Genomic DNA, 27770 nt, shown 5'->3' on the forward strand with positions numbered 1-27770 from the left:
GCACCCCAAGTAAGTAAACTTACAAAGTTCTGTACCACACATCTTTTTCATAAGGGGGTTGTTTCTTATTACTTTATATTCTGCTTACCTGTTTTGCAGTGAAAGACGTTATCTGGGAGATTAGGGTTGCCTAAGCCTCTTTATCAGGGCTGAGATAACTGGAGAATGTTGGTTAAATAAAGTCCCTTGTTTTTTAACACCTCAGCCCGGTGAAAGGTTAGCTTTCCACGTCAATAATGATTGTCTTATAATAAGAGCAGAGGAGGATGGTCATCCGGGCTGATAATGCAAGAAATCAGCTGATGTCACTGAAAACAATTCTTACATGATCCAGCAAACCCCCTCAAAAGACAGTGGTAAAAGCGCTCCCTTATTCCAGTGTATTTGGTCAATGCATTTAAGGTGGTTTTTAATATGATTCTACCATTTAAAGGGGTCTCCTATAGTCTCCTGTGCTTTACTTCTATGAATAAACCATAGTCTACCATTGTAAATAAAGCTATCAGGGAACAGCTGTGACCCTGTATTGATTGAAGTGGTTGTTGAAAACGAGTGGATTGATGGATGATTTTGAAAAGATATGTATACATATGTATGGATATGTATTATTTAACTGTTTTGTTAGTGACCTGAATTGAGGTTTTAAAAATTACTTTTGCCCTTTGAAAAGCACACTGGCAATAACATAACTTGTTCCCTCATGAAAAATAAGCACAGTATCAGTAAACTTTAGTGTACATAATGGGTTCTTACAGTGCTTAAATTGTACTACACTGTGCTTGACACAGTCATTGTCTGTTCAATATGACCAGTTCTATCCAAATCACCAGCAGCACAGAGATGTATCACTGGTCCTGTTAGTGTTTTTGCCATTTGATCTCTGATTGTTTGTTTTTGTTTAGTTTTGATTATTAAGTGGCTGCCAGATTCGGTACACGATGTACCTTTCTATTTGTTTGTTTCTTGTTACTCGCGTTCACATTCAATTCCTTGAAAACAGGAACAAACAGGCCAAGATCAATAAAAGAAATATTAATGCCACCAAGTATAAGCTGAATCATTGCAACACAGGGGACTAAAAGTGACTCCTAGCCAGGGAATGTACTATTTTTATTTTTTTAATAATTTGTGTATTTGTTCTCTAAATGAACTCTGAGTTATTTAATGAAACCATCCTTTACACATATGTTGTGCTTTGTTAGGCCAACAAACAGCAATAGTTAAAAGTGCTTTATACATAGAAGAAAGCTCCGACCTTTGTGGTAAATCAATGTTTGTTTGTTTTGTTAACTCACAGGTTAACATAATTCATTTGTTCATACTTTGTTTTGTTTCACATCATTTTTTGAATGGCCCTTTTTATTGTGATGCAGATTCTGTGTTCTGATTGTATGCAGGAGCAGTAATGTTTAATCACTGCTTTTGCAAATGCAGTGACATCAGTAAGCATGTGAGCGAAGGTCATAAGCTCAATATAATGACACCTAACCAGTTAGCTTCTTAATATGCTCACACAGTTGAATGTTATCTTTTGTCTCTGTATGTGTGTATGTGTGTGTGTGTGTGGGGGGGTCTGCAGTCTAGCTGCAATCTGGCTGCTTTGTCCTGTGAAGCAATGAGAGATGATAGCAACGGATGCCAGAAGATTAGTCACTGGAGAATATCTACAGCTTTATACAGTAGATGAAAGGTCAGTCTGCAATCACCACCAGGGCAATTTTGGAAAATAATGATGTGTACAACCTTTTACCCTCTCTGAGAAGAAGCTGGGATGTGGAGTGCCAGCTTGTTTAATACTGAATTCTGAGTCCAGAGTGAGCATATCTACATACAAACCACAGTTACAGTTGTGTAAAAGACTTTGGAGGTGCTTTGAAAAGGGCTCTATTTCTTCTGATAATAATAATTAGAATAACTGATTAATGTAGTAATACTAATAATTAAAATAAATAATAATAAAATAATGTGCATTTTGTAATTTCAAGAGAAGAGAAGTATCACTGCGTTTACACATCTACTCATACAATAACACTCAGTGAATCTGTCACTCTAGGTTTTTCAGTGTGGGTCCACTTGTGTGAGAGAAATTCAGGGCTTTGGTGAAATAAATCACATTTACTATCACAGAGTTAGCCTTGCCAACTTCTTCTCTATATATGTATTATTAAGTAAGACTTTAAAGGCCTGTTAAAACACAATTCTAGATGTAAAAGAATTGTAGTATTTAGTTTTAGGCCTTTGTCTCTATGTTGTGCTGTTTCCCCCAGGTATTCCACATACCTGATCTGAAGTGCATTTGGGATTTTGTAATTTTTTAAATATATGAATATCTATTTGATGATATTAGACTGTTTTCATATGTATGTAAAATTGGATTTCACAGAATGTAAGCAGTATTTTATATATACACATATGCTTGTGTAAGTCATTTATTTAACTGTTCATCAGAATATAGTAATTGTATTATCTAAATGTTTTTCAATATGTTTCCAACCCTTTGTGAAAATATTGGATGTATTCTAACAAACACAAGAGAATCCCCCCCATATATAGGTTTAGGTGGATTTCTTGGCCTGGATCTAAAAGTCAGAACTGAAATACTGGAGCTTCTTAATCTCTCTCACAAATAAACATGAATATTATTTGTTCTGTCAGCAGTTGCCCACGACAACTCTTTGGACTTTGAAAATATCATAGCTGTGGCAGAAAGAGGTCAAGGGCCAGCCAACAATGTTTTGCTCACGCTAGCCAATCCTGACAGGCTGGGAAGCCCCATTGTGGGCAGCCTATCAGTGTCAGCCCCTTTTCCTCCAGATTGCTATAAAAACCCTTGGCCACAGGAGTTGGTACGATACCACCAAGCCTGAACACTTAAGCAGTAAAGGTAAGGGACTTCTTCAAACTTGCTGCACTGTTTTCATATTAATTAGTGTAGCTATCAGTTTTGATAGATGGGGGTATATAAATATATAAGCATCTATAGATACAATTTAAACAGTATGTGGGTCTTGTTTCAGTTCTTTTGATTGGCAAAAGCTCTTTTCAAGCCATTAGTTTGAATAGGGACTGTCCAATTTAAAATGGTATAACAGGAAATGCATGCAACATACAACATGCAACATTAATGGTGCCACATTTTATAACCATTCATGAGAGTTGGACTGTTAGGAGAAAGTGCTAACTTGAAGATAGATGCCTAGATTAAGTGTATATGTTGCAATGAAATAAATAATTGTTATTATGGAGACTCATCCAATCCAGTATACTACCTGAATTCTTCAAGTAGTTTGGATGTATTGTGTATTTTGTATTTCAAATCATATTCCTGGAAATGCAGTCACAATTGGCAAACTATTGTATATTTCCATTGATGGCTTTCCTATGTCTTTCCTATGTCTTTCCAATGCATTGAGAACAGCCACAGAAAAGCTAATCACAAGCCAACTAATGATTAAAATCCATCTGACTTTCTATAGGTATATTGCTGGTCATAAGTACTTTCAGATATAGATGTTTTCAAGCTCTAAATAATAAATGTTGTCATTTACATGCATATATATATATATATATATATAAAAAATACTGTATTCCGTTGTGCATTTCATTCAGTCTGTGGTCTTTTGTGGTTTACCACATACAAAATGTAAACTATTTATCATAGTGATCTAACTTACTGAACGATGGTATCTTTTTGTATGACACTTGTGCTAGCATAACAAAGCAGGATGAACCTTTTATATTATATTCTGGAATAATTTATATCTAAGGCTATCACTGGTTTAATAGCCAAGCTAGATCAGTGATTTTCAACACTAGTCCTGAGGACCCACAGTCCTTCTCTGTTTATTTTTTTGCTCACATACTTCATTTAGACCTACATTTTATTAATAATTTGAAATTGAATTGTGCTTAAATATTATAATGGTATAGCTTATAAAAACTGGATAATTCAAGTGCTTTATACCTTCTTATGTTCAACTTGAAATCTTAAGAACATAAGAACATAAGAAAGTTTACAAACGAGAGGAGGCCATTCGACCCATCGTGCTCGTTTGGTGTCCGTTAATATCTAAGTGATCCAAGGATCCTATCCAGTTTTAAATGTTCCCAAACTTTCAGCTTCTACCACATCGCTGTGGAGTTTGTTCCAGATTGTTTAAACTGTTTATCATTTAAAACTTCTGAATAGGCAAATTATTTCATTTTAAGATTCAGTGAATTAATTGGCAGTCTAGAATAAAAATCGAATAACCAAGACCCATCAGGACATTGGGTCCCCTTTTTAACAAATGCTTTCACAGCTTCCCCGTGCCACAGACACATTGTAATAAAGTTGTTCTGTTTCATGGACAGGTACTCCACCCAATCCTCAGCCATGAAGTTCTCCCTGTTCGCCGCCTTTGTTGTCGTATTGGCTCTGACACATGGTAAAACAACCTTAGCCCCTCCCAGTTCACAGCATATGATATTGATATTTTCCACAGGGTGTAGTGCTATTTCAGGTCTTTGAGAAAATGTAGACTGTTGATATTATTATTTCCCTAACCAGACACAAGCAAACACAATTTATTTTGGAAGGGTCTATGGAAAGTATGATAGACTAAATGGAATCAAAAATCACAATTCCACAAATTTATTTATCTTTGATAAGGGTTTCTTCAGTCGTAACAATGCCTCAAAATAAATTTTCTTTCAGCATAGAGACCAATTTGAAAAAGCCTGTATCTGCAGGTCGCCTGTGGTTTTGTAGGGCTCTTCCAACCTTATATCATGGAAGCATTGCTTGAACTGGTTTAGCAGATACACAGACCAGAATACCTTGTACCATACCCTCCAGGACCTGGGCTGACCCACAGGATGGACCCACTTTGACTCTACTTTGGTTTTAGTCGGATGTTGTTTGCTCTCTTCTAGGCAGTGATGCCTCCTACCTGAGGGATGAGCCCGCCAAGACAGACCTGGAAACTCTGACCAAGTACTTCCAGGATCTGTCTGCCCTGATTTCCAGCACCACCCAGGATATTGTGGACAAAGTGAAGGCTCAGGAACTGGCGGACAAGGCTCAGTAAGTTATTCTTATCCTGGCAACAAACCAGAAAAGACATCCATCTATCAAAGTCCAGATGTTATTTCAAACATTGGTTATTTCAAACAAATTTGAGGGGCTTAACTAGTAAAAGCCTACAATTGACTCATAATTCAGACAGTGTACTCCAAACCTGGCCCGTGTGCTTGACCAATAACACAGCTGCTTCTTGACATTCAACAGATACTCAGTCTGCTAGGGTTGTGTGAAACATCTTTTATTGCACACCTGTCTATTAAGATTAATGTATTCATTGGTGTTATCATGGAATTGACATTCCAAATAGGCATTCATTATCTTGTCCAGTTTCGAGAACCTTGGGAAGACTTGCTCCCAATATGTGTTACAGCCTTCCAAATATAATAGTTGGAAAGCGCAGGGCCCTAAATAATATGAAAGAAGAAGCACTAAATAGTCCATGTACAAGTAGAGGTGACGTGTGCATTCCACATTGTTTTGAGAATATCTCATTGGTTAGTTTGATCACAATGGAAGTGTGTAACATGGTGACATTAGCTATAGTACTGAAGGGTAACTCGACTAATTGTCTGTGTGTCATATGTCTCTTATTGACTATGACAGTCAATCCTGTTCAGTGGACAAAGTTACGACACCACTCAAATCTTCAATGTTCCCACCTTTATGGAATTTTACCCTGATAAATGAGCCATAGGAACTTTACACTTTTTAACATGGTTTTGCTTCACTTGTACCTTGGTCTAAAAAGCAGATGCCTCCGGTTTTAACATTCCTTCACTATTTTTGAATACACTCTCTTATGAATCAATCTGTCTGCCATATTAAACATGTATTCCCATGGCCCACTTTAGTAAAGCTGAGTGAAGGTGGATTGAACCCATAGAAAAAAGCTGCAAAGCGATGTGCAAATCTCTTCTGGTGTCCTCATGTTCTCCTGTGTCCTCCTCCAGGGCTTACTTGCAAGACGGTAAAGCTCAGCTGCAGCCCCTGGCTGACAACCTCCAGGCCCAACTAAAGCCCCTCGTGGACAACCTGGAGGAGCAGCTCAAACCCATGGCTGACAACCTGCAGGCCCAGGTGAAGCCCGTGACAGACAACCTGCAGGCCCAGCTCGTTGACTTCTGGCAGAAGATCCTGGACCAGGCCAAGGCTCTGGCTCCCCCCCAGTAAAGAATGCCAACATGCTCCGGAGAGCTTCATCAAAGCCATGGCGCTTGAATTCTGGGACTGTATGCTTGCTTTAAATTTAAACCTCCTGCTTCCCCTTTACCTGCCCAATAAAAATGCTTAAAAGCTGCCATCTGATCTCCATGTGGTTATTTATCATTATTATGATTATTAGTATATTGAGAGCTGGTATTGCTGGGCACCACCACTCTATGGCAGGGAAGTGTCACATTCGAATACTGGAGGAAATCCTGATTTTCTTTCTAACTGGACATCTCACTTTTTTCAGCTATCTAGTTCAGTGGTTGCCAACCCTGGTCATGGAGAACCGGTGCCTTCCATTTGTATTCCAGCCCCAGTTGTCAGCTACTGACCTAAGCAATGTTAAAGAGCTGACAAACAACTGGCAAGGGTACAATTAGACAATCATTGGTGTTCATACAAGGAAGAGCTCAGTTGGAACCAAAACCTTGCATAGGGTTGAAAGCTACAGATTTTTGTATTCGATCAGGTTAGCAAACACTGGTCCCCAAAGTCTACTTTGTCTTCTGTTTTAACTACTCAAAATTACAATATTTGCAAGGCTTTCAGCAACTGAAGATTAGGCGTTATTATTGAGTGCATAATTGTCTTCAAGACTAGTATGTGCTAATACAGTATATGGTCTGAAACATAGGAAGAGCCCTAAGTAAGTAAAGCAATCATCTGATCAATGAGATGAGCAACTTTATGGATGATGCTGTGTCTTTAACTTTAATTAAAATAAGCTAGGCACTAACCTAGTGATTGTTGTGATGTTTGGGTAAGGTACAGAAATATGTTTCCTCAAATTGTTGATCAGATGGCTTCTGCTGTTTATTATTTGTTGGTTTTATCTGGTTTTGGCCTTGGGCATATCATTATTAGCACTTATTTTATCACAACCCATACTACCTCTCAGATCATACCAAGCAGCAATCACATGGGATCACAGGATCATATGGGACATGGAGTGCTAACTCATAGGAGATCTGTTGTCACCTCTGTTTCAGTCACCATGCTCTGGGGAATCCTAATAGAGCAGCGCCCCCTACTGGTCCTCCACTGTTTCTACACATAAACAGCATTGCCATCGATGCCTGGAATCCCTGTATTAATTAGGCGTTTAGCTTCTAAGAGCTGATGTTTTGATTTTGATGATTAGTGTCTTCACAGTTCCATACCACTTAATTCTTCTGGACAACAACAAGGGTTGTCATATCTGCTTGATGCCAAGAGGCTGCTTAGGTGCTTAGCTGTGAGTGTTGGTTGTGCACGGATTGCGTTCCCTTAATGCCAGCAGCTGTGAATCATATTAATGCTGGATTGATATCAGCATACTCACCACAGACCTGCCTCATGTTAGTTAAACCCTTGTTTCTCTCGTAGCACAAACCACACTTGATTGCCCTGTCACCACCTGGGAGCATCTAAACCATTATTGTTACATTTGATTGTTTTCTACAGTACTATTTCTTGTTTTGTTTTGCATTGTTTTGACTGTATGTACAACATAATAACTCTAGAATGAAACTTGCATGTGAATACAGCCAGTGTAATCCAAGGATTGAAAGAAGATGTAAGTGGGTCCCAGTCAGTGCTGTGTCACCTATGACTGGGCTATGAGAAACAAACCTGAATCTCAAGCTGAGGGCTTTTGTTTGAAAGGCAGAAATCTACATTATAGACCAATATGATGATTCAAGCATTTGTAGTGCAATCAGGACTGATAAAAGCATGTCCAAGGATTAATCTTTTTTGTTGATCAGTACATCTGGGTATGAGTTTCCTAGAAGAAAGATTGAAAGCACTGGGGTTGGGGATGTCTGATTTGAAACTTTAACTGGCAATGAGAGTATTGGCCTCTAGACTGGACATTTTCACATTTTCACTGTTGTCTTGACAGGAAGTGCACATATATTGACAGGAAATATATATTGGTAATATTACAAAAATGTGCTTGTAAACACTGAACTGGAAAATAAGTTCATTATAACGCATCACTTGAAAAATACAGCCTGGAATAATATTTTCCTTAAGCAAATGTATTAATACATTTATATAAATACACATTATGAATAATTGTACAGTGTTGATATATTCCTGTAGACAGATAATTGCCATTTAGTATATCCTAGTAAGTTTTGTATTTGTATTATATTATATACACACTCAGACTGATTAGCAAAATGTAAATTCTCCTTAACTTCCAAACGTATATATACAGTTCTCAGTATTGTTAATTATAGGCTAGTTTCACTTAATGCTGACAGAACAGAACACAGAACCTCAAACATTCAGTTTTATTGCTATTGCAAGATCTGTCCCACCTTTCAAAGCAAAATCTATATTTTCTCTTTAGATATTTGAATTATAGGCATGATAGGAATGAGTTTCTTTCTTGTTACCTTTGTTTATATATATATATATATGTCATATTCTCTTAATGTATGTAATTCATCCAATTAATGTGCCAGGTTCTTTGTATTGAAATAGATTGAACAACATTTCACTGAAACAAAATTGCCAGTTAATTCCAGTTAAGAGTGGCAAATGTATCATGGAATCACTCAATTTAAACATTACAGAAAGTCATGACTTATTGAATGGAAAAAAATAGGACAAAGAAAAGCACAATTCAATTCAAGATCAAGAACGCCATTAGGTTTTTAAGGTTATGGCTCATAGTTGTAAAAACAAAGAAAAACTAAAAGCTCTCACTGATGATACCCATACTTTTCTATATGGATAGATAGTGACTTATTGGACGTATTCGACAGGGGCAGCAATCAAACAGTTAGAACTCAGCTGGAATATAAGAGCTAATAAGTCTTGATTGAAGTAATAGCCATCTGTGGAAAAACACAAGCAGCTTCTCATTAATTATGTTAATCATTTAATTGTCAGAGCAGTGGTGCCACTTGCCATGTCATCTACCCTGGCCAATGGTTGAATTCATTGAGAAGATTATCACTAATCAGGTCCCTAATTTCTTTGAAGCTGTGCAGCTCAATGAATCAATTAACCAGCGATTAGACAGGTGTGTCTAGGGGTGGCCTGGGTATTTAAATGCCTGTGTGTGAACAGTTCTAGTATATAAATTCTCTGAGACTAGCTGTAATCATGAGAGGATGGATTGTCTGTGTGGGTTTGTTGGTGTTGTCTGGCATAGGCAAGTGTGTTTTCAGTATAAATTCTATTAGTTCTGGATTACATGTATTGCACTTGAGATGCCCTTGGATATGGTGAATGCATAATTCTCTAATGCATCCTTCTCCCTTCAGTGTGGGTAGCTGAAGCCCTGCAGTGTGAGGCTGTCCCTGGTGTCCTGAAGCAGATTGATGCTGGTGCTGGCAGAGTGTGTGGCATCTTGAAAGAGGGCAAAGTCGTGGAGTTCCGTGATGGCCATTGGGTTGAGCTAGAGGCATCTGGTAAACATGTCAGTGTAGGGCCTGCTGGGCTCTGGAGGGTGGGTGTTGATGGCCTGGTCTTCAAGTGGTTTAGAAGCGGCTGGGTCCAGGTGAATCCAGGTAAGACCTGGATGTGATCTTCTGAATCCCTTGCTAAAAATCTTGACCTGCACCAGCTGTCCATCAGGTCACATTCTTGATGTAGACCCTCTTTCATTCCTCTAGCAGGCAACCTGATCCAGATTGATGCTGGTGGGGACAAGTTTGTGGTGGGCTGCAATGCCTCCCACAGTATCTTCTGTCTGAACCACAGGCCTGCACTGAGCTATGATGGTACTGGCAGTGTGTCCTGGATGGCAGTCCCAGGCAAGCTCAAGTACTACTCCTGTGGGCCTGTTGGGTGCTGGGGAGTGAACCAGCTAGATGAAATCCACGTCAAGCTGGGTGTCAGTGGGAATTCCTGTCATGGCCCTGAGAAGTGGTACCGCATTCCAGGCTCCCTGTCCATGGTGGAAGTGAGTGTGGATGGTGAAGTGCATGGAGTGAACAAACATGGCTGGGTATACAAAAGGTGAGTCGGCTATGCTGCTAATGGATGGGTTTGAATGGCTTGCCGAACTGGACTGGGAAGTGGAATGTGTTGTGAAATGCTTGACTGCAGCCTCTGTATGAAGTGACTGGACAAGAGCAGGATCCTGTCCAGGGGCTTGTTTGGACCATGTCTAGAAGCCTCCATGCTCTGGCTCCTGACTTCTCCCTCTTGCCTTTCAGGATTGGTGTCAGTGCCTGTAACCCCTTTGGCAGTGGGTGGGAACATCTAAGGGTAGCTGGACTAAGCAGCCATGTGTCGTATGATCGTGGAGCCCTGTGGATTATCTGCAGAAATGGTGACGTCCAGAGGTGCAGCTTCTCTGAAGCCCTGTCATTTGAGTGAATGTTGGCTGCTTGTATAGGCTGATGCTACTTTGAGTTGACCTGGTTTTGGGAGATGTGCTTCTCTGGCTTCCAGATGCTTTGTGATCAGTGTTCCACATGTTAATAAAGCTCTAGGAAAATGGACTGGCCATCTGTTTTGTTCATGCTCCTCTGCCTTCAATTGTACTCTACTCCTTCCATCTTAGCTGATGCCATGAAGCCAAGTGCACAGCAATGGTCTTTGGTCTAGAAATGGTTTATCCTAAGACCCCAATTCCCTTGACTTTACTTCTTGCCTATGGTTCTGTGGCATGGAAAGCACTCTCCATGCAAACCTAGTTCCTCAGCTGTATGCATGGTATGGTAGCTGTAGCATTAATCCTGTATCTTGCTCTGGCAGCCATGTATTTTTGACCTTTTGGAATTGGACACTCTTCATCACAGTCTCCGAAAGGATCCATTCTTAGGTGGCTTCATTTTCAATTCAGGCCAAGTTGCCCTATGCCTGACTGAGTTAATGCATGATCTGATCGCCAGGGTCCGGTTGTTCAAAAAGCTTCACTTGGATCCGAATGATCTGGATTTGGAAACATCATGTTTTGCTATCCAGGATCAGGTATTCCATCTTTTGTGCTGGTTTTTCAAAGCAACTTTGGATTGGATTATACTGAGCTAGATCCACCCTACTCAACATTACCAATGCCCTAAATGGGACTACATATCCCACTGTAGGCTACTAGCTATGTAAAGAACAGGTGGAAAAGCCAGTGTGTGTGGTCACTTTTAAGTGCTTTTATTTGAGGAGACAAACTGCACAACCCAAACATCCCCTTCCATTTTCAATTTCTTTTAAACCCCTTATCTGACCCACAACAAATAACTACTTTTGACTGGTTGATCTCTGTGTCATTGTAATTAATATACAGTGAATGACAAATGTGTTTGATATTAACTGCGGTTTGGATTTTATGGGGACAATTTTTTTTTTTAATACTGTACTGAAAGGCTTAATAGGTAGCCTAATGTCTACTTCATCACTGTAACCGTTAAATCAAGTGCAAAATATAAACAAATGAATATATACTACATGATGCAAATATATAATTTGCCCAATTTTAACATTTTGTTCCTGAATCCACCCTTCTGCTTGGAGCAGGATAATCCAGATTTTTTGGGATCAATGTTTTGAACAAAACATACTGAAGGTTGGATCCAGATCAAAAGCAAGGCTGGATTATATGATCTAATCTGATTTCAGAATCCTTTTTTCCAAACTGAATGTGAAGGCTATACCAGAGCTGTTGCGAAGTCCGGACACCTGATTTAAGCCCATTCCCATCCATGCCTCACAGAGCCCGAGGGCAAGCCACCTGCAGTACTTAAGTGCCCAGCGTAGAGCACAGCCGGTGTGCAAGATTCAGGCGGTAGAACCTTGTGAAAGTTTGATAACTGGAGTATGTTTCAGTGTTACACAGGTCCTCCACTGAAGCACCATGAAAAGGAGCCCACAACATGACTCACAATTCAGACAGTGTCCTCCAACCTGGCCCGTGCACTCGACCTATCACACAGTTCTGGCTCATGTATTGCTAAGCTGGAAAAAGCTGCTTCTTGACATTCAACAGAAAGTCAGTCCACTAGTATTGGGTGAAACATCTTTTATTGCACACCTGTCTATTAAGATGAATGTATTCATTGGTGTTATCATGGAATTGAACTTCCAAATTATTTTGTCCCATTTTGAGAACCTTGGGAAGACTTGTTCCCAATATGTGCTACAGCCTTGCTTGTACCATGTTCTAAAAAGCAGATGCCTCCGGTTTTCACATACCTACACTATTCTTGAATACACACTCTTTTAAATCAATCGGTCTGCCATATTAAACATGTATTCCCATGGCCCACTTAAGTAAAGCCGAGTGAAGGTGGATTGAACCCATAGAAAAATGCTGCAAAGCGATGTGCAAATCTCTTCTGGTGTCCTCATGTTCTCCTGTGTCCTCCTCCAGGGCTTACTTGCAGGACGGTAAAGCTCAGTTGCAGCTCCTGGCTGACAACCAACAGGCCCAACTGAAGCCGCTGGTGGACAACCTGGAGCAGCAGCTCAATCCCACGACGGACAACCTGCAGGCCCAGGTGAAGCCCGTGGCAGACAACCTGCAGGCCCAACTCGTTGACTTCTGGCAGAAGATCCTGGACTAGGCCAATGCTCTAGAGAATGCAAACACGCTCCAGTGAGCTTCATAAAAGCTGCCATCTGATCTCCATGTGGTTATTTATGATTATGATTATTAGTAGATCTCCATCTTGAGAGCTGGTATTGCTGATTTTCCTTCTAACTAGACATCTCACTTTTTCAGCTATCTAGTTCAGTGGTTCCCAACCCTGGTCTGTGAGGACCGGTGCCTTCCATTTTTATTCCAGCACCAGTTGTCATCTACTGACCTGAGCAATCTACAGGTGTTAAAGAGCTGATACTCATAAGAACATAAGAACATAAGAAAGTTTACAAACAAGAGGAGGCCATTTGACCCATCGTGCTCGTTTGGTGTCCATTAATATCTAAGTGATCCTAGGATCCTATCCAGTCTATTTTTAAATGTTCCCAAACTTTCAGCTTCTACCACATCGCTGGGTAGTTTATTCCAGAAGACGTGTCTCCTGTTTTCCGTCTTGAATGCCCAATTGCCATTTGTGTCCCCGGGTGCGTGTGTCCCTGCTGATCTGGAAAAGCTCCTCTGGTTTGATGTGGTCGATGCCTTTCATGATTTTGAAGACTTGGATCAAGTCCCCATGTAGTCTCCTCTGTTCCAGGGTGAAAAGGTTCAGGTCCCTCAGTCTCTCGGAGTAGGACTTTCCCTTCAAACCTGGAATAACTCTGGTTGCTCTCCTCTGAACTGCCACTAGAGCAGCAATATCCTTCTTGAAATGTGGTGCCCAGAACTGCACACAGTATTCCAGATGAGGTCTAACTAGCGCATTGTACAGTCTTAACATTACTTCCCTTGTTTTAAATTCTACACTTTTGACAATATACCCTAGCATTCTGTTTGCCTTTTTTATTGCTTCCCCACATTGCTTGGATGGAGAAAATGAGGAGTCCACATAGACTCCAAGGTCTTTCTCATGCATTACTTCTTCTAGATCTGTACCTCCCATAGTGTAATTATAGTGGACATTTTTGTTACCTGCATGTAATACCTTGCACTTGTCCACATTGAATTTAATTTGCCAGGTGTCGGCCCACAACTGAATGTTATCTAAGTCCCTCGTAATAGTCTGTGCTGCCAAGATTGTATCTGCTGAGCCACCTATTTTAGTATCATCTGCAAATTTGACAGGTTTGCTAACTGTCCCAGAGTCCAGATCATTAATATAGATTAGAAAAAGCAAAGGCCCTAGTACTGATCCCTGTGGAACTCCACTAACAACCTCACTCCAGTTAGAAGCAACTCCTCTAATCGACACCCTCTGCTTCCTATACATCAACCAGTTCATAATCCATCTACTTACATTACCCTGAATGCCTACAGCTTCCAATTTGAGGGTCAGTCTTTGGTGTGGAACCTTATCAAAAGCATTTTGGAAATCTAAGTATATCATATCATATCCTTTCACGTGATCTACAGCTGCAGTTGCATGTTCAAAAAATTCTAATAAATTAGTAAGACATGATCTGCCTCGTCTAAACCCATGTTGACTCTCAGTGGGCACATCCCCTGTTCTAAGTGTCATTTGGAATAATTGAGTTAGCGGCCTATAAATAATTTCCCTAATTTCTTTAAGTACTGTTGGAAATATCCCATCTGGCCCAGGTGATTTGTTTGTTTTTAATTCTGCTAGTCCCTTTAGTACCTCCTCCTCATTTATCCTGATCTCTCTTAGGGTTTGACTGGACTGATTGTCAACCTGTGGCATGTCATCTGTTTTTTCTTTTGTATAAAAGTCTGTGAAATACTCATTTAGAATATTTGCCACATCTTGTTCGTTTTCCAAGATACCTCCATTTTTGCCCTTTATCTGTTTCACTTCCTCCTTTATTGACCACTTGCTGTTGTAATATTGAAAAAAGCTCTTTGCATTGGTTTTAGCTCCAAGAGCTATGTTTCTTTCTATTTCCCTCTTTGCTTTCTTGATCCCTTTCTCAAGATCTTTTTGCAGCTCAACATATTCTATGTATTTTGTTTCATCACCATCCCTTTTGTATGCGCAATACAACATTTTCTTCCTCTTTATATTTTTTTTCATACCTCTATTAAACCATTTTGGCCAGTATTTTTTGGTCCTCAATTTGTTTTGGTACAAATTGCTCCTGAGCCTCAAGTAGTATATTCTTAAAATATACCTATCCATTTTCAACTGACTCTGTATCCAATGTGCTCCAGTCTACCTCTTCTAAGTGCTGTCTCATACCTTCGAGGTTTGCTTTTCTAAAATTGTAGACCATTGTTTTAGGCTTGGACCTCGGTTTTTGAAAGAATGCCTCAAAGCAAACCATATTGTGATCACAATTTGCCATTGGTTCTCTAACTACTGTCCCCCTGACTCTATCTTGGTCATTTTAAAAGATCAAGTCAATACATGCACTCTCTCTGGTTGGTTCCCTGACAAATTGAGTTAGTTCTATTTCTGCTTCTGTAGTCCCTACTGGGCTTTCCCAGTCTAAGTTTGGGAAATTGAAATCCCCCATTATAACAGCCACATCCTTGCTACATGCAGTCCTGATTACACTGTACAATGCAGCATCTTTCTGAATATCTGAGTTTGGTGGCCTGTAACAAACTCCTACCGCTATTCCTCCAGATCTCTTGTTCAAAAGTTTCACCCACAAAGATTCTGTTCCGTTACTGGGATCTAATACAAGTTCTTCTGCCTCAATGTCATTTTTCACATATAATGCTACCCCACCCCCTCTTCGATTTTGCCTGTCTCTCCTAAACTGTGTGTATCCTTCCAACTTGTATTCATCCCCATCATTTTCTGTAAGCCATGTTTCTGTCACTCCTACAACATCATAGTCACATGCTAGCAATGTGGCTTCCAAGTCTAACATCTTGTTCCTTAAACTCCTGGCATTGAGGTACAAACATTTCAGGACTTTCCTACTTGCAGTTTCCCTTGGATTTCTTTCCTTAGTGGAACATCTCCCATTGTCAGAGCTCCCTGCCCCCCTGGTTCCTAGTTTAAATGACTGGCAAGGGTAAAAATAGACAATCATTGGTGTTCATACAATGAAGAGCTCGGTTGGAACCAAAACCTGGCATAGGGTTGAAAGCTACAGATTTTTGTTTTCGATCAGGTTAGCAAACACTGGTCCCCAAAGTCTACTTTGTCTTCTATTTCTATTGTTAACTACTCAAAATTTAAATATTTGCAATGCTTTCAGCAACTGAAGAACAGGCATTATCACTGAGTGCATGATTTTCTTCAAGACCAGTATGTGCTAATATAGCGTATGACAGTGGTTTTCAAACCAGTCCTGGAGTACCCCCTGCCCTGCTGGTTTTTGTTCCAACCAAGCTCTAAATTGCTTAATTGAACCTTAATTGAATTAACAAAGCAATATAACATTCAATTAGTTAATTAAGACCTAGGTTGGAAGAAAAACCAGCAGGGCAGGGGGTACTGCAGGGCCAGTTTGAAAACCCCTGGTATATGGTCTTAAACATAGGATGAACACTAAGTAAATAAAGCAATCATCCGATCAATGAGATGAGCAACTTTTTGGCTGATGCTGTATCTTTAGCTTTAATTAAAATAAGCTAGGCACTAACCTATTGATTGTGAAGTTTGGGTAAGATACAGAAATATGTTTCCTCAAATTGTTGATCAGATGGCTTCTGCTGTTTATTATTCTACGGTTTTGGCTGGTTTTGGCCTTGGACATGTCATTAATAATAGCACTTATTTTATCACAACCCATACTACCTCACAGGTCACACCAAGCAGCAATCACATGGGATCACAGGATCATATAGGACAGGGAATGCTAACTCATAGGAGATCTGTTGTCACCATGCTCTGGGGAATCCTAATAGAGCAGCGCCCCCTACTGGTCCTCCACTGTTTCTACACATAAACAGCATTGCCATTGATGCCTGGAATCCCTGTATTAATTAGGCTTTTAGCTTCTAAGAGCTGATGTTTTGATTTTGATGATTAGCGTCTTCACAGTTCCATACCACTTAAGTCTTCTGGACAACAACAAGGGTTGTCATATCTGCTTGATGCCAAGAGGCTACTTAGGTGCTTAGCTGTGAGTGTTGGTTGTACACGGATTGTGTTCCCTTAATGCCAGCATCTGTGAGACATATTAATGCTGGATTGATATCAGCACACTCACCACAAACGTGCCTCACCTTACTTAAACCCTTTTTTCTTAAGTAGCACAAACCACACTTGATTGCCCTGCCACCACCTGGAAGCATCTAACCTAATATTGTGGTCTTTGATTGTTTTCTACAGTGCTTTCTATTGTATTGCATTGTTTTGACTGTATATACAACATAATAACTCTAGAATGAAACTTGCATGTGAATACAGCCAGTGTAATCCAAGGATTGAAAGAAGACGTGATGTAAGTGGGTCCTAGTCAGTGCTGTGTCACCTGTGACTGGGCTATGAGAAACAAACCTCAATCTCAAGCTGAGGGCTCTTGTTTAAAAGGCAGAAATCTACATTGTAAACCAATATGATGATTCAAGCATTTGGAGTGCAAATCAGGACTGATACATGCATCTCCAGGGTTTAAAACATTTTTAGTGATCAGGTATGATCAGGTGTGATCTGGGTATGAGTTTCCTAGAAGAAGGATAGCACGCACTGGGGTTGGGGATCTCTGAGGACGAGTCGCATCTAATTTGTTTTTCTATGGAACCAGAAGAAGCCACAGCCAAGAATACTACATCTGTGGGATCTCAGTGTGATCCAGCTTCAGCCTTGGAGCTTAAGACAGGATGACACCTCTATTTCTAAAGTCCTGTATCTTGCTATGACATAAGAGTGCCCTTCAGAGGGTGTCCAGCATATGGTAAAGTGTCTGATAAGTCATCTCTGGAATCTAGGCAGAGGTCAATGGGTGTATTTCAGTTAGTATTTTGTACTTTCTTTGCTCTTTTCCAGTCTTTCTAACTAGTCCATTATATGAAATGTGTAAGTATTTTTAAATCAATTCATAAACATTGCAGAAGAACTGGATTTCTGAGGGAATATTGAACAGGTTGGGACATCTTGTGTTTGGAGCTTCATCTAGATTTGAAACTTTAACTGGCAATGACAGTATTTGCCTCTAGACTGGAACAATGTTTACTGACAGAGAAAATTAGATATTCATAGTGCATCAGATCACCCCACGTACCACAGACTTTGACATTTTCACTGTAATATCACAAAAATGTGCTTGTAAATATTGACAATCATAATTGGATAATAAGATCATTATAATGCATCACTTGAAAAATACAGCCTGGAATATTATTTTCTTTAAGCACATGTATTTAATACATTTATATGAATATGTAGCATAAGGTACACTTATAAATTTCAGTTAAAGAAGTGAATTTAAGTATCACCTTATCAAGAATCCTAGAATCTTGTAGAACTCAATTTCTGCAATAATTGGACGCAGACACCAATTCCAAAGATATAAATTCTCAGATTTATTAAAAACAAAGATAAAATGTAGCACCACACTAGTTATACAAAAAGGGAAAAACTAATTAAAATTCACTCAAGATCAACAAATCAAAGACCATGGGATGGCATATGATGACACACAACACGTTACACAAAATTACAAACACATTGACTACAATACCGGTTAGTAAGACGAAGGCGAGTCTCTCATAAGTATTGTTAGTCGGATATTAAATAACTAATGCAGGTTAGTATTTAAGTCAAATAACTTCTCGTTACATATATCAGTCTCATTTACGTTTGGGTGCCAAGAAAGATTCTATCATTTCTTGTTACCACAATTCTCCCTAATTGATTACTGTTCAATGATTAAGGATAGGCAGGGCCACCTATAATCTAGTGTCTATTAAAGTGTGTCAATTTCAGACTAAACAGTTAAACAGGAATGAGAAGATATTTCCCGGCATTGACAGATTTTATTTCTAAAATTGTCAACCAAAACAGTTTAATGCCGCACTCATTTATATTTAAGTAAATACTAAATGATATTACACATTCTATAGTTTATGACTCACAGAATAACATTTCTAATTGATTTCTCAAATGTCATGAATAATAAACTCCAAACTGTTAAACTTATCTGAACTTTGTCGCAGAGAGGCCTCTCTGTCTTCGGGCTCAAATAAAAACACGCGGCACGAGGTCCGTGTGGTTTGGAACAAAGGCAGTCCGGTTCGGCTTTGTCCAATAACTTCAGTCGATGCACCTGAAAGTTGGGGTTTCGCGAAAGTAGAGTCTTTTCCAAACAGATTTTCCACTGGTTTGAAGGCTCCAAGATTGTGCACAAAATCTTCTTTGCAAGCAGGGTTTTCCACCGTAGTTACTTGAAGACAAAGTCTTTGAGGAAAGCAGGGCCCTGTTCGTTTCCAAGAGTCAAGTTTCTTAAGACTCAATAGCTATTTAAATGACTGAACACATTCGTATTGCAGTCGACTTAGTCAATTGTCCAGCTGTAAAACTCCACTGATCAGGTGGGTACAGGTGGGCATGCACAGTTTCTAAAGTTCTTTACTTAACAAAGTCCTTTAAAAGAATTCTTCGTATGGCTCAATCTCCTTCTCCCAGTTTAACTCTTCTGTTGCCGGCAAAGACTTTCCGGTTCTGAATCTGGCAACAGAGCTACAGGTTGAGCTGTGGCAGCGAGTTACTGGTTCAGGTGAGAGAGAGAGAGAATGATGCTGTACGCTAGCTTTTAAATGCCTGTCAGATCAATAGACGATTGGTTCTTGAGTTTGAGAGATTGGATTTCGGTTTCAGCCCCCAGTGTCCTATTGGAGGAGGCTCAATTTATGACTGATGTCAATCTTTGCCATCTTTTGGAAATGCAGGTTGGCCTGGGTTCGTAGCTGTGTTTCGGAATTTCAGCTCTCACCCACTTCAAAGAGTTTTATGATCTCTACACCATATTCCCCACACATTTTCACAGCAGGGATTCCAAGCCATTTGGCCTATTCTCGGTGCCATCCTCCCAAGACTGCCACTTTGATATAGAACAGTTCATGTGCCGATGAGCTCAGGAAATCTGATAACTTCGGGGGAGAGGTCTTCTTCAGATCAGAACTTCAGCTCAGAGCTAGAATGCTCTATCAAAATACACCCCCCTTTAATGCTACAAATACATATTATGAATAACTGTAGTGTATATAGATAATTGCCAGGGGTTTCAAACCGTTCCTGGAGTATCGCCTGCCCTGCTGAGGTATGAATTGCTGAACTGAACCCTTAATTGACCTAACAAAGCAATAAAGCATTCAATTAAGTAATTAAGACCTCAGCTGGAACAAAAACCAGCAGGGCAGGGGATACTCCAGGACAAGTTTGAAAACCCCTGTTTTATATTTTTATTATATTATATACATCTGTTCATCTTGTATGCTACTGGTATAAAGTGCACTAAAAGAAATACTGTTAATCAATACATACACTGTTGTAGACATATTTGTTATGCAGATTATTTAAAGATCTTACAATCTTAATATAAGTAAGTCATGTTCTCTTAATGTATGTAATTAATCCAATTAATGTTCCAGGTTATCAATAGATTGACCAAAGTACCATTCAGATAAAACTTCCAGTTAATTCCAGTTAGGAGTGGCAAATGTAAGTCATGACTCAACTGACCCAATACGGGCCAGATATCAATGAACACTGTTAGAACTCAAACAACAGCTGGAATATAAGAACTAATAAGTTTTGATGGAAGTAATAGCCATGTGTGGAGTCTTGCAGTCTTTCATGAATTATGTTCAATGTTCAATTATGTAATAATTGTCAGAGTAATAGTGCCACTTGCCATGTCATCTACCCTGGCCAATGGTCATACAGGTTGAATTCATTTAGAAGACTATCACTAATCAGGTCCCTAATTTCTTTGAAGCTGTGCAGCTCAATGAATCAATTAACCAGCGATTAGACAGGTGTGTCTAGGGGTGGACTGGGTATTTAAATGCCTGTGTGTTTTCTGAGACTGATAGCAACCATGAGAGAAGGGGTTGTCTGTGTGGTTTTGTTGGTGGGCTCTGGCATAGGTGAGCATTTCACACAGCCCATTAGTCATGTTCTGTTTAGGTTGAACACTTGTAGTTTGAGTAACACCCTTCTACTGGATTAGTGTTTTAAATATAAATCCTATTTGATATGGAGATTAAATGTATTCTGCTTGAAATGCACTTGGATATGGTGAATGCAAACTGGTCTAATGGATCCTTCTCCCTTCAGTGTGGGTAGCTGAAGCCCTGCAGTGTGAGGCTGTCCCTGGTGCCCTGAAGCAGATTGACGCTGGTGCTGGCAGAGTGTGTGGCATCTCTAAAGAGGGCAAAGTTGTGGACTTCCGTGGTGGCAGCTGGGTTGAGCTAGAGGCATTTGGTAAACATGTCAGTGTAGGGCCTGCTGGGCTCTGGAGAGTTGGCCTTGATGGCCTGGTCTTCAAGTGGTTTCAAAAAGGCTGGGTCCAGGTGAATCCAGGTAAGGCCTGGATGTGATCTACTGAATCCCTTGCTTAAAATCTTCACCTGCACCAGCTCTCCATCCAGTTGCATTCTTCATGTAGACCCTATTTAATTTGTTTGGCAGGCAACCTGATCCAGATTGATGCTGGTGGGGACAAGTTTGTGGTGGGCTGCAATGCCTCCCACAGTATCTTCTGTCTGAACCACAGGCCTGCGGTGAGCTATGATGGTTCTGGCAGTGTGTCCTGGGTGGCAGTCCCAGGCAAGCTCAAGTACTACTCCTGTGGGCCTGTTGGGTGCTGGGGAGTGAACAATCTAGATGAAATCCACGTCAAGCTGGGTGTCGGTGGGAATTCCTGTCCTGGCCCTGAGAAGTGGTACCGCATTCCAGGCTCCCTGTCCATGGTGGAAGTGAGCGCGGATGGTGAAGTGCATGGAGTGAACAAACATGGCTGGGTATACAAAAGGTGAGGTTTCAGCTCTTCAATGTGAGAAGGCTATGCTGCTAATAGATGGGTTTGAATTGCTTGCCAAACTGGACTGGGAAGTGGAATGTGTTGTGAAATGCTTGACTATAGCCTCCGTATGAACTGACTGGACAAGAGCATGATCCTGTCAAGGGGCTTGTTTGGACCATGTCTAGAAGCCTCCATGCTCTGGCTCCTGACTTCTCCCTCTTGCCTTTCAGGATTGGTGTCAGTGCCTGTAACCCCTTTGGCAGTGGGTGGGAACATCTAAGGGTAGCTGGAATTAGCAGCCATGTGTCATATGATCGTGGAGCCCTGTGGATTATCTGCAGAAATGGTGAAATCCAGAGGTGCAGGTTCTCTGAAGCCCTGTCATTTGAGTGAATGTTGACCTCTTGTGTAAGCTGATGCTACTTTTGAGTTCACATGGTTTTGGGAGAAATGTGCTTCTCTGGCTTCCAGATGCTTTGTGATCTGTTCCATGTGTTAATAAAGCTCTTGGAAAATGGACTGCCCATCGGTTTTGTTCACGCTCGTCTGCCTTCAATTGTACTCTCCACTCCTTCCACCTTAGCTGATGCCATGAAGCCAAATGCACAGCAATGGTCTTTGGTCTAGAAATGGCTTATCCCAAGACCCCCGGTTCCCTTGACTTCACTTCTTGCCTATAGTTTGTGGAGTGCAGGAGGAGCTCTAGCTTTGTCTCCATGCAAACCTAGTTCACCTCTGCTGTATGCATGGTAGAGAAATCGTATCCTGTTCAGGCAGCCGTGTATTTGAGCTTGTGGACTTAAACTTTCACGTCATCAGTCTCTGAAGGGATCCATTCTTAGGTGGCTTCATTTTCAATTCAGGTTAAGCTGACCTATCAGTGACTGAGTTAATGAATGAACTGATATTCATCTTTTTCAGTTCTTCCCATACACATCATGGATTTAATAAGCTTAAGGCAGCTGTTGCTCATCAACAATAACTGTTCTGGTTTGGATTCATAGTGGCATGCCAAAACTATAATTTGGTCATGGCAAATGAGCATGCTGCTGAACAGTACCTACTTATAGAAGGGTAAGAGTAGACCTGGGACATTTATATTGAATAAAACCAAAACGGCTGCATCTGTAGAAGTGTGGCAGATCCATCAAATGTGTGAGTAAAAGGGGTCTGTACTCTGGAGCACAGGGTTGTGGGGGCACTGCTGTTGTACCCTTGAGCAAGCTCCTTTACCTAGATTGCTCCAGCAAATGCCCAGCTGTATAAATGGTTAAATACCATTATTATATCTTAACAATTGTAAGTCACCCTGTACAAGGGTGTCTGCTAAGAAATAAAGTAATTGCATAGTGCTTTGTGCTGCCCTACAGTATACTGTATAGAAATATATATATTTATATAATTTACCCATCTATTATTTCTCTGCTGTTGGAACAAACTCCCCAGCAATGTAATTTCTTTAACATAAGTAATTGTATTAATGTCTGTTTCGATATGAAACTAAGCACACTTACCTGCATATCTTGTCGACATTCCTTGGGTAGAATAACCGGTGCTGATAATGCTCTGTTTATTTTGAATGCACGGTTAGGGAGAGACTATTACCAATGGAGGTAGTTTTGGCTTTATTTTGGAACTTGTTGGAGAGGGGATAGTAGTTCCAACTGTGTTTACCTGTGCAGAATCGGTGCTTAGAGCACGCGCACGCATGTAGCCTCTTTATGTTTCGCAGCAGTCCAAGGAGTGTGCACCACACTTGTCCTTGTAGTGGGGAGGGGGCAGATATATTTATGGTAATTATTTATTCCCATAATTATATTCCATCTGAAAAGTTTATTTATATATGAATCCCTTAAATATATTCTAATGTAAAATGATATTGGGTATCTGTTTAATTTCATTGCTATTGTTAATATTCGTATATGTTATGGTTTGGCTTGGGGGAGGAGACCCTACTGAACAGCTATACACCGATCAGCCATAACATTATGACCACCTGCCTAATATTGTGTAGGTCCCAAAACAGCCCTGACCCGTTGAGGCATGGACTCCACTAGACCTCTGAAGGTGTGCTGTGGTATCTGGCACCAAGACGTTAGCAGCAGATCCTTTAAGTCCTGTAAGTTGTGAGATGGGGCCTCCATGGATCGGACTTGTTTGTCCAGTACATCCCACAGATGCTCGATTGGATTGAGATCTGGGGAATTTGGAGGCCAAGTCAACATCTTGAACTCGTGATTCATCAGACCAGGCCACCTTCTTCCATTCCTCCGTGGTCCAGTTCTGATGCTCACGTGCCCATTGTAGGCACTTTCGGCAGTGGACAGGGGTCAGCATGGGCACCCTGACTGGTCTGCGGCTACGCAGCCCCATACGCAACAAACTGCGATGAACTGTGTGTTCTGACACCTTTCTATCAGAACCAGCATTAACTTTCTCAGCAATTTGAGCTACAGTAGCTCATCTATTGGATCAGACCACACGGGCCAGCCTTCGCTCCCCACGTGCATCAATGAGCCTTGGCCACCCATGACCCTGTCGCCGGTTCACCGCTTTTCCTTCCTTGGACCACTTTTGATAGGTACTGACCACTGCAGACTGAGAACACCCCACAAGAGCTGCAGTTTTGGAGATGGTTTGTACCTTTGCCAGTTGTTTATCAGCTCTTTTACACCTGTAGATTGCTCACGTCAGTAGCTGTCACCTGGGGCTGGAATAAAAACAGGCACCGGTTCTCCATGACCAGGGTTGGGAACCACTGAACTAGATAGCTGAAAAAAGTGAGATGTCTAGTTAGAAAGAAAATCAGTATTTCCTCCAGGATTCGAGTCTAGCCATCACAATTTGGCCCTTGTCAAAGTCGCTCAGATCCTTATGCTTGCCCATTTTTCCTGCTTCTAACACATCAAATTTGAGGACAAAATGTTCACTTGCTGCCTAATATATCCCACCCACTGACAGGTGCCATGATAACAAGATTATCAGTGTTATTCACTTCACCTCTCAGTGGTCATAATGTTATGGCTGATTGGTGTAAAGCTCTCAGAAGATTGGGATCAGGAAGAGGGTCGGAAGTAGTTACAGACCTTATAACCAGTGTTGGTGTGGGAGTGATTTTTTTGTTTGTTGTTGTTTTGTTTGTCCTTTTTGCAACCACATCTTGCTTCAGTGCCTCCTTGCCTGATATGTGCCACATAGCACTCTACACCCTGGCTGACAACCTCCAGGCCCAGCTGAAGCCCCTGGTGGACAACCTGGAGGAGCAGCTCAAACCTATGGCTGACAACCTGCAGGCCCAGCTCGTGGACTGCTGGCAGAAGATCCTGTACCAGGCCAAGGCTCTGGCTCCCCCTCCACCGTAGAGAATGCCAACACGTTCCAGAGAGCTTCATCAAAGCCATGGGGCTTGACCTCTGGGACTGTATGCTTGCTTTCAATTTAAACCTCCTACTTCCCCAATAAAAATGCTTAAAAGCTGCCATCTGATATCCATGTGGTTATTTATCATTATTATGATTATTAGTAGATCTCCATCTCGAGAGCTGGTATTGCTGGGCACCACCACTCTATAGCAGGGAAGTGTCACACTCGAATCCTGGAGGAAATCCTGATTTTCTTTCTAACTGGACATCTCACTTTTTTCAGCTGTCTAGTTCAGTGGTTCCCAACCCTGGTCATGGAGAACTGGTGCCTTCTGTTTTTATTCCAGCCCCAGTTGTCAGCTACTGACCTGAGCAATCTACAGGTGTTAAAGAGCTGATAAACAATTGGCAAGGATACAAATAGACAATCATTGGTGTTCATACAATGAAGAGTTCAGTTGGAACCTGTTGAACCCTTCTTGGAAATAATTGGAAAATTTGTTGAGATAAAGCAAATAGAAACTTATTAACAAGCTAGCTTGGAAGCACCACATCAGGGAATTCCTTCAGTGAGAACTTAGTTTTTACTAACACGAGTGAAGCTTTGTAAAAAAAAATGACATGTTGTGGGCGTTCATCCAATCAAAAAGTGCAAGCCTCAGTCTGTCTTCCCGGCGGGAGATGTGGGATCCGCAAACCAAATGGCTTTCTTTGATATTTTGCTGGGAAGTCTGGTCATACAGTCATCTTTTATAACTGTCCCTCAATCATTAACAAAACAGTTCCTGCAAATCTGGAGCAGCACTGTGAAGTAGTGTTTAGGGCTCTGTACTCATACCTAGAAGGTTGTGGGTTCATATCCTAGGTGGAATCTCAGGTGTTGTACCCTTGAGCAAGGTACTTCACTTAGATTGCTCCAGTAAAATGCCCAACTGTATAAATGGGTACAAATGTAAGTTGCCCCCTGGTCTGCTAAATGACAAATAATGTAATGTAATTAAGTCTACAAACAGCTCTCTCTCTCCTGTTTGATCCTTTTATTATTGACAGGAATTTGTAGAGGGTATGCTCTCAACAACTGCCTTAGTTGTTGCTAGCTTAATAAATCTACTTTGCTCAGTCTGCATACTATTATTAATAAAAAACATAATCTCTTCAGAACCAAAACCTGGCAAAGGGTGAAAGTTACAGATTTTTGAATTTGATCAGGTTAGCAAACACTGGTCCCCAAAATCTACTTTGTCTTCTGTGTTTATTGTTAACTACTCAACATTACAATATTTGCAGGGCTTTCAGCAACTGAAGATTAGGCATTATTATTGAGTGCATAATTGTCTTCAAGACTAGTATGTGCTAATAAAGTATATGGTCTTAAACATAGGAAGAGCACTAAGTAAATAAAGCAATCATCTGATCAATGAGATGAGCAACTTTATTGACGATGCTGTATCTTTAACTTTAATTCAAATAAGCTAGGCACTAACCTAGTGATTGTTGTGATGTTCAGGTAAGGTACAGAAATATGTTTCCTCAAATTGTTGATCAGATGGCTTCTGCTGTTTATAATTTGATGGTTTTATCTTGTTTTGGCCTTCGGCATGTCATTAATGATAGCACTTATTTTATCACAACCCATACTACCTCACAGATCACACCAAGCAGCAATCACATGGGATCACAGGATCATATAGGACAGGGAATGCTAACTCATAGGAGATCTATTGTCACTTCTGTTTCAGCCGCCCTGCTCTGGGGAATCCTAATAGAGCAGCGCCCCCTACTGGTCCTCCACTGTTTCTACACATAAACGGCCTTGCCATCGATGCCTGGAATCCCTGTATTAATTAAGCTTTTTTAGCTTCTAAGAGCTGATGTTTTGATTTTGATGATTAGCGTCTTCACAGTTCCATACCACTTAAGTCTTCTGGACAACAACAAGGGTTGTCATATCTGCTTGATGCCAAGAGGCTGCTTATGTGCTTAGCTGTGAGTGTTGGTTGTGCACAGATTGCGTTCCCTTAATGCCAGCAGCTGTGAGACATATTAATGCTAGATTGATATCAGCACACTCACCACAGATGTGCCTCACCTTACTTAAACCCTTCTTTCTTTTATAGCACAAACCACATTTGATTGCCCTGCCACCACCTGGGAGCATCTAACCCAATATTGTGGTCTTTGATTGTTTTCTACAGTGCTTTCTATTGTATTGCATTGTTTTGACTGTATATACAACATAATAACTCTAGAATGAAACTTGCATGTGAATACAGCCAGTGTAATCCAAGGATTGAAAGAAGTCGTGATGTAAGTGGGTCCCAGTCAGTGCTGTGTCACCTGTGACTGGGCTATGAGAAACAAACCTCAATCTCAAGCTGAGGGCTCTTTTTTGAAAGGCAGACATCTACATTGTAAACCAATACGATGATTCAAGAAATTGGAGTGCAAATCAGGACTGATAAAAGCATCTCCAAGGTTTAAACCGTTTTTGGTGATCAGTACATCTGGGTATGAGTTTCCTAGAAGAAAGATAGAAAGCACTGGGATTACGGATGTCTGAAGAAGAGTCACATCTACTTTGTTTTTCTAAGGAACCAGAAGAAGCCACAGCCAAGAATACTACATCTGTGAGATCTCAGTGTGATTCAGCTTCAGCCTTGGAACTTAAGACAGGATGACACCTCTATTCCTAAAAAAAATGACAAATGAGTGCCCTTCAGAGGGTGTCCATC

General features: G+C 40.7%; 4 protein-coding genes across 5 annotated transcripts; all 4 read left to right on the plus strand.

Annotated features, from left to right (window-relative positions):
* Nucleotides 1-2740: 2740 nt before the first annotated feature.
* LOC136767640 (type-4 ice-structuring protein LS-12) lies at nt 2741-6363 on the plus strand. The gene is made up of 4 exons (XM_066721580.1): nt 2741-2884; nt 4354-4427; nt 4915-5065; nt 6016-6363. The coding sequence occupies exons 2-4, from the start codon at nt 4376-4378 to the stop codon at nt 6233-6235; spliced, it is 423 nt and encodes a 140-aa protein (XP_066577677.1). The 5' UTR covers nt 2741-2884; nt 4354-4375; the 3' UTR covers nt 6236-6363.
* Nucleotides 6364-9347: 2984 nt separating this feature from the next.
* LOC136767641 (fish-egg lectin-like) lies at nt 9348-10719 on the plus strand. Of its 2 annotated transcripts, none has more exons than XM_066721581.1 (4): nt 9348-9422; nt 9535-9780; nt 9886-10231; nt 10432-10719. In XM_066721581.1, the coding sequence occupies exons 1-4, from the start codon at nt 9374-9376 to the stop codon at nt 10592-10594; spliced, it is 804 nt and encodes a 267-aa protein (XP_066577678.1). In that variant the 5' UTR covers nt 9348-9373; the 3' UTR covers nt 10595-10719. The 2 variants fall into 2 exon arrangements, with proteins under 2 accessions (XP_066577678.1, XP_066577679.1); XM_066721582.1 differs by having other exon boundaries at nt 9889-10231.
* Nucleotides 10720-12087: 1368 nt separating this feature from the next.
* On the plus strand, nt 12088-25126 carry LOC136767373 (type-4 ice-structuring protein LS-12-like). Its single transcript, XM_066721140.1, has 3 exons — nt 12088-12158; nt 12585-12738; nt 24904-25126. Exons 1-3 carry the CDS (start codon nt 12088-12090, stop codon nt 25036-25038), a joined length of 360 nt encoding a protein of 119 aa, XP_066577237.1. The 3' UTR covers nt 25039-25126.
* LOC136767642 (fish-egg lectin-like) lies at nt 20746-22195 on the plus strand. Its single transcript, XM_066721583.1, has 4 exons — nt 20746-20798; nt 20989-21234; nt 21343-21685; nt 21907-22195. Exons 1-4 carry the CDS (start codon nt 20750-20752, stop codon nt 22067-22069), a joined length of 801 nt encoding a protein of 266 aa, XP_066577680.1. The 5' UTR covers nt 20746-20749; the 3' UTR covers nt 22070-22195.
* Nucleotides 25127-27770: the final 2644 nt, after the last annotated feature.

Source organism: Amia ocellicauda, chromosome 14 (genome assembly GCF_036373705.1).
Source record: "Amia ocellicauda isolate fAmiCal2 chromosome 14, fAmiCal2.hap1, whole genome shotgun sequence".
Classification (NCBI taxonomy): domain Eukaryota; kingdom Metazoa; phylum Chordata; class Actinopteri; order Amiiformes; family Amiidae; genus Amia; species Amia ocellicauda.

Excerpts from the sequence above, each read along its gene's own strand:
- LOC136767640 (XM_066721580.1), top strand. The coding sequence starts at position 4,376 with ATGAAGTTCTCCCTGTTCGCCGCCTTTGTTGTCGTATTGGCTCTGACA. Across the intron at positions 4,428-4,914 it reads CGTATTGGCTCTGACACATG|GCAGTGATGCCTCCTACCTG; the intron begins GTAAAACAACCT and ends GCTCTCTTCTAG. Across the intron at positions 5,066-6,015 it reads GAACTGGCGGACAAGGCTCA|GGCTTACTTGCAAGACGGTA; the intron begins GTAAGTTATTCT and ends GTCCTCCTCCAG.
- LOC136767641 (XM_066721581.1), top strand. The coding sequence starts at position 9,374 with ATGAGAGGATGGATTGTCTGTGTGGGTTTGTTGGTGTTGTCTGGCATA. Across the intron at positions 9,781-9,885 it reads CTGGGTCCAGGTGAATCCAG|CAGGCAACCTGATCCAGATT; the intron begins GTAAGACCTGGA and ends TCATTCCTCTAG. Across the intron at positions 10,232-10,431 it reads CATGGCTGGGTATACAAAAG|GATTGGTGTCAGTGCCTGTA; the intron begins GTGAGTCGGCTA and ends CTTGCCTTTCAG.
- LOC136767373 (XM_066721140.1), top strand. The coding sequence starts at position 12,088 with ATGACTCACAATTCAGACAGTGTCCTCCAACCTGGCCCGTGCACTCGA. Across the intron at positions 12,159-12,584 it reads ATCACACAGTTCTGGCTCAT|GGCTTACTTGCAGGACGGTA; the intron begins GTATTGCTAAGC and ends GTCCTCCTCCAG. Across the intron at positions 12,739-24,903 it reads CCGTGGCAGACAACCTGCAG|GCCCAGCTGAAGCCCCTGGT; the intron begins GCCCAACTCGTT and ends GACAACCTCCAG.
- LOC136767642 (XM_066721583.1), top strand. The coding sequence starts at position 20,750 with ATGAGAGAAGGGGTTGTCTGTGTGGTTTTGTTGGTGGGCTCTGGCATA. Across the intron at positions 20,799-20,988 it reads GTTGGTGGGCTCTGGCATAG|TGTGGGTAGCTGAAGCCCTG; the intron begins GTGAGCATTTCA and ends TTCTCCCTTCAG. Across the intron at positions 21,235-21,342 it reads CTGGGTCCAGGTGAATCCAG|GCAACCTGATCCAGATTGAT; the intron begins GTAAGGCCTGGA and ends TTTGTTTGGCAG.